Source organism: Pollachius pollachius (genome assembly GCF_949987615.1).
Source record: "Pollachius pollachius genome assembly, chromosome: 18".
Classification (NCBI taxonomy): Eukaryota; Metazoa; Chordata; class Actinopteri; order Gadiformes; family Gadidae; genus Pollachius; species Pollachius pollachius.
The window spans coordinates 20732620-20742619 of record NC_136951.1 but is presented as its reverse complement, the minus strand read 5'-3'; the positions used below and the strand labels follow the sequence as shown (position 1 = coordinate 20742619).

The 10000-nt window shown below is 47.9% G+C and overlaps 2 protein-coding genes across 2 annotated transcripts in view; both read left to right on the top strand.

The window, feature by feature from the left end:
- Positions 1-4624, top strand: part of exoc4 (exocyst complex component 4) — a 115181-nt gene extending 110557 nt beyond the window's left edge. The window contains exon 20 of the mRNA XM_079756215.1: positions 4087-4624. Coding sequence (XP_079612341.1) covers positions 4087-4324 — 238 coding nt within the window. The 3' untranslated portion in view covers positions 4325-4624. The remainder of the gene's footprint in view (positions 1-4086) is intronic.
- The window catches only part of lrguk (leucine-rich repeats and guanylate kinase domain containing), a gene marked incomplete at both ends in the record, with an annotated part of 22835 nt that continues 17215 nt past the window's right edge, over positions 4381-10000 (top strand). Inside the window, 6 exons of the mRNA XM_079755974.1 lie at positions 4381-4473; positions 7518-7817; positions 8244-8345; positions 8588-8669; positions 8902-9002; positions 9911-9992. Of these exons, the coding sequence (XP_079612100.1) occupies positions 4381-4473; positions 7518-7817; positions 8244-8345; positions 8588-8669; positions 8902-9002; positions 9911-9992 (760 nt within the window). The remainder of the gene's footprint in view (positions 4474-7517; positions 7818-8243; positions 8346-8587; positions 8670-8901; positions 9003-9910; positions 9993-10000) is intronic.

The window sequence follows — 10000 nt, the reverse complement described above, 5'->3', positions numbered from 1 at the left end:
CACACACAAACATACACACTCACACACACACACACACACACACACACAAATGGCCACAGACCATCTGCTCCAACTGCAGCAGCATGTCGCAGAGTCTAATGTCGACATCAGATCTTTCTGTGTGTGTGTGTGTGTGTGTGTGTGTGTGTGTGAGTGAGGGTGTGGCGGGGATGTGTGAGAGAAAATAAATAGAGTGAGCGAGCTTTTCTTTTATTTGCAATGTAAATAGAACGAATATTTGAATCAATGTATAGACGTTGATCATCAACAAACATTACATCCCAGCACCGCATTAATTATCCTCTAATTGCCTCCCCCCACGTCTTCCTCTATGAGCGACATCAGTCTCTCAACCCGTCTCTATGTCTCTCTCCCTCTCTCTCTCGCTATACCAGTCTTTCTACCTCTCTCTGTATCTCCCTCTGTATCAGTCCTTCATCCTCGGGATCACCAGACGCCCTCTCCCTTCTTCCCTGTCTGTTTCCAAACAGTTCGTAATAAATCGCTCCATGAATTCACGTTGCCTGGCAACAGACCACCCCGACTCTACGGATTCCTCTGTGTGTGTGAGCGCTCATTTCCGCTCGTTTCCACGACTAGCTCCCTGGCAGCGGGCGCCGGGAAGATGGAACACAAACCCGGTGTGTAGGGCCACCACGCCAACACCTGGGCCGAGGTTACATCAGGGACATTACAGGGTGTGTGTGTGTCTTCAGGCGGGGGAGCGAGGGGCTTGGGGGTTCAGGGGGTTCAGCCTGACTAAGCACGGGCGTTACCATTCTGTCGGAACACGCACTTCCTACTGCAGCGGGGTGGGGCTGCGGCGCTTTAAAGACCCCTCAGACACCCACCACACACCTTATTGTGTGTGTATGTGTGTGTGTCTGTGTGTGTGTTTGTGTGAGTGTGTGAGGAAAGGCCGTAGAGCAGGATTATGATGAGGATGATCCCAGCCGACGAGGCGACCACCACTCTCTCGATGGAGCCTCAGTCCTCATTACAGAGAGAGAGAGAGAGGTCTTGGTTCGTGTTGCTGTCGCGTTGGGTTTCAGTTCTGCGTTAAGTTGTTTGTCTCTGCGTTGTGACGCTTCGGACATCTGTCAACACAGACACAAGCTCTGGGGTTTCTGCCCCTCCCTCCGCCTCCTCCTCTTCTCCTTCTCCTGTCCTCTGCAACCTTCTCCTCTACTCTCGTCCTCGCCCCTAGCCCTCCCACCCCCCATTCCCCCCTCCCAACACACACACACACATACACACACACACACACACACACACACACTGTGCTAACTAATGTGTTGTTCCAAATGCGCTGACAGAGGCAGACTGCGTGGCGTTAATTCTGTTCACGCTCAAGAGGGACGAAGAAGGGACTCGTTTTGTGCTGAATCTTCTCTCTCTCTTTCCCTCTATTCACGTCTCTCTCTCTCTCTCTCTCTCTCTCTCTCTCTCTCTCTCTCAACTCATCAACTCCCTTCTTCTTTCTCTCTCTGTCATTGCCTCACCTCGCCTCTCTCCTCTCCTCTCCCGTGACGTGCACGCGCACAAGCGTACGCACACGCACACACGCGCACAAACGTACGCATGCACACAAACGCGCACACACGCAGTGTCCTGCGGACGCAGTGGCGCTGGGTAGAGCGGCCCAATGCGCTCCGTGTTCCAGGGAGCGCATTGGACAGCAGCGAGCCGCACCAGATGGGAGGAGCTACGTGTGTGTGTGTAGGAGGGCTAAACAAACCCCCGTGCACTTTGGTACCAGGGGGTGCTATAGACTCTGCCTCTTCATTAGGTTGCTCTCCGATGTACAGTATACATCCCTTATAGATACTTACTGTGCGTGTGATGGGAGTGTTGGAACGGGGGGTTCTTGGAGAACTGCTAGCAAGATGTTATCTCATTAGCAGCTCTTCCACCGTTTCTAATAGCTTTCTAAGTTTCTGGGTAATGAAGTGTTTGGCTGGTTCTAAACAAAGCCCCCCCCCCCCGTGCTGCCCTTCTCTCGTCATCTCCCTCACACCTCCCACCCTCTTTCCCCTCCCGTTTAGTTTTTTGCGGAGGGAACATTAGCAGCGGTGCTAATGTGGTGTTGATGGTGAAGCGCGGCAGCAGTAAACACACAGGCCCATAGGGCTGTAGTGGTCCCTCCTGAGAAGGAAGGTCGTTGCCTGCGGTACTGGAGAGTCGATCATCGTTTGGTTGAGGGAAGAAAGAGGCATAGCAACTGGTAGAATCAAAACAATATGTTATGTAAAAGTTGTTCTACCCTTTTTTTCTGAATTATTTGATTCGTCAAAATCTTGGGAGAAACTCTCGCTTGTATAAAGTACGGTTGCTGGTGCTATTCAGCCTCACCCCCCGAAGGTGATTCCAAGTACAAGGTTGATATAAGCTACTAAATTAACTCGTTTTAGTTAACATGTCAAATGATGTCATCTGACTGTTGGCTTGACCACATGTAGCAAAAGAGGGTGCACTTCAGATGCATCCTCTTATCTCCGTGAAGCACGCCGTATTGGTTTAAATGATCCAGGAGAAACACTGCAGTGTCCAGCAGATCAGAACAACCCCGTCTGAACACCCCACAGCCCTGAGGGTACAGAACCATCGATATCAGTCAAGGACACAAGCCGCTCCTAATGTCTCTGACATAAACCACAGTAGAACTGGATCAACAGGTGGGGCTTCTGCTCTTTAAAACCGAGCTCTCAGGGGAATCACTCAAGTGGGGATTTTAAGGTGTCTCATTATTTCAGAAAAAAACTAGCAGATTCTTTTTTTTGAGTCCTAAGATAATAAACTTGTTTAATTCAGAAAAACAGCATCATTTTTCCCTCATTAAAATTGTTGTCGAATTCGGAGATATTTATGTTGTTAATTCAGAAAAAGAAGAGCAGAATTTATTTTCTTATGTGAATGTATTATGCTTCCTTAGAGAGCAGACCTTGACACTTTAAACGGATAGACTACACATGTAGACACACACACACACACAGACACACACACACACACACACACACACACACCACATAGCAGACACAAACCTATCCTGACCTTCAAACCTTTGCCGAGCCACATTGAGAGATGAGTAGAGCAACAGAAAGGAACAGAATTGGCAAACTACTATTTAGGCCAAACTCTCTTCTCTCTTTGCTTTTCTTCCTTTTGGATGAGGTTGAGTGCTTCTTAAAACTCTCTGACCTTTATGTGTCCTGAGTTGAGTCACAATAGGGTGGGGGGGCACCTGCTCTGTTTATCAGTATGCACTCCAGAATGCCTCCGTCTCTAAGGGCCCATCGAGGGCTTCATGCCCTGGAACAATTCATTCTGCACACAGCCTCTCCCTGTTGGCTCTGTCAGCATTGTTTTATTACAACAAAATAGGTCCTGGTGGTTGTAGAGTCGAACGCTCCCTCTCTCTCTCTCGCTCTCTCTTACTCTTCCTCTCTTTCCGTCTGTCTCTCTTTCTCTCTCGCTCCCTCTCTCTCTCTCTCTCTCTCTCTCTCTCTCTCTCTCTCTCTCCCTCTCTCTATCTCTCTCTCTGTCTCTGTCTCTGTCTCTCTCTCTCTCTCTCGCTCCCTCTCTCTCTCTCTCTCCCTCCCTCTCTCCATCCCTCCCTCCCTCTCTCCCTCCCTCTCTGTCTCTCTCTCTCTCCCTCCCTCCCTCTCTCTCTGTCTCTGTCTCTGTCTGTTTCTCTCTCTCTCTCTCTCCCTCTCTCCCTCCCTCTCTCTCTCCCTCCCTCTCCCTCCCTCCCTCTCTCCCTCCCTCCCTCCCTCTCTCTCTCTCTCTCCCCATCTGTTCTGTGTCCTAGGGCAGACTCACAGGGTGCAATCCAGTCTGATTCCTGCTGTAGTTATTTACAAGGCTCTACTACTCTTTCCCTCCATGCTGTTGTTATTGTTGTTCTTGTATATTCATATTCACAAGATGCTCTACTGGATTTATGAAAAAGCAAGGCAAGAAATAATTTCAGATTTTTCTCTGCTTTCCCAAACATTTGATTCCCTCGCGGCTCCCCTCATCTCCCCCTCCTCCTCCTCCTCCTCCTCTCATCTTCATCGTCCTCCTCCTCCACTAATGCCCCCCCAGGCAGTACTACGAGATGCTGTACAACAGTGCTGACGAGCTGCTGAGCCTGGTGGTGGACCAGGGCGTGCGCTACACGGAGCTGGAGTACATCAACGCCCTGTCCCTGCTGCAGCGCAGCCAGACGGGCGTGGGCGACATGGGCACGCAGAACGTCCGCCTGCAGCGCCTCAAGGAGATCGTCTGCGAGCAGGCCGCCATCAAGCAGGCCACCAAGGACAAGAAGATCACCACCGTGTGACGGGGCCGGCAGGGCAGGGCAGGGCAGGGCAGGGCAGGGCAGGGCTGGAGGTAGTGATGGGGGCCTCCCCTGCAGACCGGGGGGTTCCATCACCTGATCTGAGGTTTACTCACATGAAGCCCGCCATCCTGCTGCTGTTTCACCATAGGGTACGATTAACCTTGAGGCCTCCAGGTTAGGGTAAGATTAACCTTGAGGCCTCCAGGTTAGGGTAAGATTAACCTTGAGGCCTCCAGGTTAGGGTAAGATTAACCAGGAGGCCTCCAGGTTAGGGTAAGATTAACCTGGAGGCCTCCAGGTTAGGGTAAGATTAACCAGGAGGCCTCCAGGTTAGGGTAAGATTAACCTTGAGGCCTCCAGGTTAGGGTAAGATTAACCTGGAAGCCTCCAGGTTAGGGTAAGATTAACCTGGAGGCCTCCAGGTTAGGGTAAGATTAACCTTGAGGCCTCCAGGTTAGGGTAAGATTAACCTTGAGGCCTCCAGGTTAGGGTAAGATTAACCTGGAGGCCTCCAGGTTAGGGTAAGATTAACCAGGAGGCCTCCAGGTTAGGGTAAGATTAACCTGGAGGCCTCCAGGTTTCTGAGTCTTATTATAATGGGGAAGTAGAAGCAAGATGGCAGCTTGGATTGTGGGCGACATCATGTGAAGTCCTCCTATTGGTTAGTCTGGGTTTGTAAACCTTCTAGAATCTTTGAGCAAACCATGACAACTCGATGCATCCTGTTTCATTCCATCGCCCGTCTGGATCTCATTTCGAAGGCATTTCCGTTGAGCTGTCCTGGTTTTCCCTGAGGATTCCTGGAGGTTTCCTAACTGACTAGCCGATCTTGCCGCTATAGGTGAATAAGGTCTGTAGGTCCAAGATGATCGGTTCTTTGCGAACGACTGAACACTGGAGTTCAGTGGGTGCAAGGCGCTGAGCTCTGATTAGCCACAATGCGGTGCCAGGTGATGTCACCCAACATCCGGATTATATGCTAAGTGATCTCACGTGGGATGGATTAGAGACAGCGTCCGCAATAACCTGCGTTGATGCAACGTTCCGGAAGGTTGGTTTTATTTAGTTCATGTTTAGTCATACTTTGATCGAAAATTACACAAAGAACAACACAATAGCCCGGGGGTAGGAGTATAGCGTCTGGTTAATGTAAAGGTCTCGTGCTGTTCGTACATAAACGCTGAGACAGGGAGACGTTGCTAAAATATCTGTTAATTGTAATTTGAAGCTCAATAAACTCAAAACACATGTCAGGTAATCATTTACGTTGATTACACCTCCTCAACGATGAAAGACAAATAGAAAGTCTTGGACTCAGACTCGGACTTCCCGCCGACTCCATTGTTAGGCCATTTCCCGATTGGATTTTCAAATGCTGCTCTCAATTGCATTCTGTGTCTTCCCTGCTGCCCTGTCTGTCCCGGGGGGCGACCGGCTGTGATAACAACAAGTTCGGCCGTAGAATTAGGCTACTGCTCCTGCTTTCCTTCCATTTAGGATTTCCTCCGACTCTGGAGTGTTTCTTATCTACATCTGTTCAAGCTAAAGTCTGTTTGCCATCAGAGTCCAGAGTTGATTTGATTACAGTAAGAGAGTCAGGAAAATCTATTTCAATTTTTTTCCATGTTGTAAGGACTCCTTAATCATTGTTTTCACGTTTCTCTCAAGCAAGAACAAGAACCATTACAAATGGAAGTTTCTAAGTGATTGCAAGGTCCTTGTGGATCAAAGGGCTGTGTGTGCGTACGCGTGTGTGTGTCTCTGTCATACAGGGTTGATTGTGTTCGCAATTCCATGTAAATCAGAGTCGCTCTCCATGCCTGACCGCACATGTCGACAAAACTTCAATTTCAGCCCGCCAAAATGAAACTGCACACACACACACACACAGGCACACACACACACACACACATACACACACACACAGGCACACGCACACACAGGCGCACAGGCAGCAACCAATCATTCTGGTCCCTCCAATCGTCCCATGTTTTTAGTTCATTAACCCGGGGAGAAAAGTACTTAACCAGGAGGAGTGGGGGGGGGAGAGAGGGTGGGTGGTGAGCTCATCAATAGAGGGAGAGAGGGGGAGGGGGGGTCAACCGCCCGGTCCCCACGGAAACCTGGTAGCACGATCCATCATAGTGACACCCACGGGGTGCAGGATCGATGCGGGCCCAGTGCAGCAGCCTCCACTGAGGCCCGCCCACTGGCCCCCGGCCTCGGACAGCGGTTAGCGCTCGCTGATACTTAGCTTTTGAGTGGGTGTTTGTTTTGGAGGAAAGTTTTCAACGGACACACACACACACACACACACACACACACACACACACACACACACAGACACAGACACAGACACAGACACGCACACAGACACGGACACTTGTACTTCAGAGTATGATGAACACAAACACAGCCATAGTGTGAGTGTTTGGGTTCATTGGGACTGATTTCCTGGGAAAAGGTTTCCATCCTACTGATCCGAAATAAAGGATGAAAGGGAGAATTCCGTTGTTTAATTGCATTCAATTTTTGGAAGAAATGATTGTTTTTATTTTAATGCCTCTTTCTCTGTAATATCAATGTTAGCCAATTTTTTTTGCGAATGTTACACTAATCCTCCTGAAATAAAAAGATTTCAAGATCAGTCTTGGCCTGTTTCGCATTTGTATGTGATCTTTGAAAAAAAACGATATCCATTTTATTTTTTATTTTGTGTTGCACAAAAAGCAGCTGGTAACTGTGTCTGCCAACATAGTTCAGTGTTTTTATGTGCGGTTATGTTATTGCAGCCAGACATGTGTTCTAATGTTGGGCTGTGCATTGGGGAATTCCAAAACTTCTGGGACAGCCACCTGGATGTATTTAAGCTGTCAGGGACACATCATATGCCCACTTCTACATGACAATGTCAAAACAAGAAGGATTGGATTATATCACGGTTGAATCCGAAAACCAAACAACTCTCCTCTGACAGCAATGCGACTACATTTCCCACAACCCCTTTCACCCCCACCAACGGTTGCCTAGCACCAGTGGGGACTCTTTAATGCTACAAACTAGCCAACAGAAACTAGGATAGAGGTTCTACAATCGTGTATCATTAAGTTGTCATTGTTGGATCATTTGTGTATATGAGTATCATAGGACCCATGTGATCTAGGACCACCTTTACTATCGCTGTTGCGTTAAGAAAAAACGCACATCGACGCAGATCTTCCAGGGCGCCGAAGCGTCTCTGCTCCCAGGGGCCATCGGGAGCCTGGCGACCCCTGCCTCCCAAACCCCCCTGCCTCACCCCTGCCTCCCAAACACCCCTGACTCCCCGGACACTCCTGCCTCACCCCTGCCTCCCCGGACACTCCTGCCTCACCCCTGCCTCCCCGGACACTCCTGCCTCACCCCTGCCTCCCAAACACCTGCGGCCGCTGCTGCAGAGACGGGGACTCGCTGCGACGAGGAAGGAGGAAGACGAGACGAGGGTCCGATGGAGGTACATTCATTTTAGTTTAATTAGGTCTACACTCCGTTTGATTACTTTACTTTGTGATTTGGGCTGCATGATCGATACCTGTTCACTGCAATAGCGGTGGCTAGAAGCCTTTTGTCGTTCTCGTCATGATTATGCGTTGATTTTCGTTTCTAGTGTAGATGATTAAATGCAATCGTTAGCTTCTTCACAACAAACATAATAATTTGAATGTTTTGAGGTCCATTAATGTGTTTTTGAATTCACTATGTCCAACAGGTGAAGCAGCTCACACTGCTAAAACGCTCTTCTGAGGTAAAGTTAATTATAGCCTACCTTCAATGAGTTGGTTATTTATATAGGCCTAGGTATGTGTAATTGAATAGGTCTACATTATTTATGAATTCATTAAAGTGCGTTAAGTTAAAACCTCTTATTTTATGGCCACAGAAAGGTGGCGTTTTAAGCACGGACCTCGTGTCCAAATGTTTATCCAGCCTCGGACGCTCCGGGTCCGAACTGCAGCATGTCTACCAGTGTCTCTCTGTCCCGGTAACCCCCATCCGCATGTTCATATTGTTTTATATATAATACTATGTTATTATTGCATTGTAATACTGTAGGACTTTGTCTAATTTTATTTGTAAACACAAAACAATCCCCGAAAATTCTACTTAACTACACATTTTGCTGCAGTGTATTGCACCATGACCGAGACAATCCCATTTGGCTAAATTAAATTTAGGAGGCAGATTTAATTTCACCTCAAGGTTCTGTTTTCTGTTTCCCCTCAGGGTCACAATCTGAGCGATATCTCCATCCTATCCAATTACGTGCATCTCCAAAAGCTTGAGCTGGCCCACAATAAAATTAAAGGTGAGTCTTCTTGTGGATCTAATGGTCATATACCCACATGGGTATCTCATTGCGCTTCAAACCATGTTACCAAATAAACCCAAAAGAAGAAGTGCACATTATTGAAGCCATTACAAAAAACCTTATTTTCATTAGATTCAAACCTAAGTTATCATGATTGTCGTCCGAGCTGGGTGGTCTGATTCCACTTCAAAAAGCCAGAGCCCTAGTCACTGGTGTACCCACTCTTTAGATTTATCCTGCGTCAGCCAATTGCCCTACCTCGTCTCCCTGGACGCCTCGCACAACCAACTGGCAGACTTCTTTGGATTCCAGCCACCCAAGAACCTGAAGGTAAAATCAAAACAAAGGCAGGAAGACCTTGAGCTTTGACAGGATAAGACAACGTTTGAGTGGTGGCTGGAGGTTCAGCCTGTATGGAAGTGGGCTATTCCCATCAGACAGTTCTATAGCCCCACTCCGTCTGTTAATACAGTACCGCTGAATACAGCTCACAATACAGAGTACAGCTGAATACAGAGTACAGCTGAATACAGCTCACAATACAGAGTACAGCTGAATACAGCTCACAATACAGAGTACAGCTGAATACAGCTCACAATACAGAGTACAGCTGAATACAGCTCATAATACAGAGTACAGCTGAATACAGCTCACAATACAGGGTACAGCTGAATACAGCTCACAATACAGAGTACTGCTGAATACAGCTCACAATACAGAGTACGGCTGAATACAGAGTACAGCTGAATACAGCTCACAATACAGAGTACAGCTGAATACAGAGTACAGCTGAATACAGCTCACAATACAGAGTACAGCTGAATACAGCTCACAATACAGAGTACAGCTGAATACAGCTCACAATACAGAGTACAGCTGAATACAGCTCACAATACAGAGTACAGCTGAATACAGCTCACAATACAGAGTACAGCTGAATACAGCTCAAAATACAGAGTACAGCTGAATACAGCTCACAATACAGAGTACAGCTGAATACAGCTCACAATACAGAGTACAGCTGAATACAGCTCATAATACAGAGTACAGCTGAATACAGCTCACAATAGAGAGTACAGCTGAATACAGCTCACAATACACAAACATGCCCTTGAAAACACAACAGACCAGATCAACTTTCTTACTATCCCATTAAATATCGGCTCAGTTTGGACCGTGAAGCTCCCTGTGCCTAAAGGTTTGGATCGATCGCTATCTGAAGACGTGCTGTTTCACAGGAAGTGAACTTCTCCTACAACCAGATGACCAAAATGAAGGACCTGGCAGCCTACCCTTCGCTCAGCACACTGAACCTCGACCGTATCCTG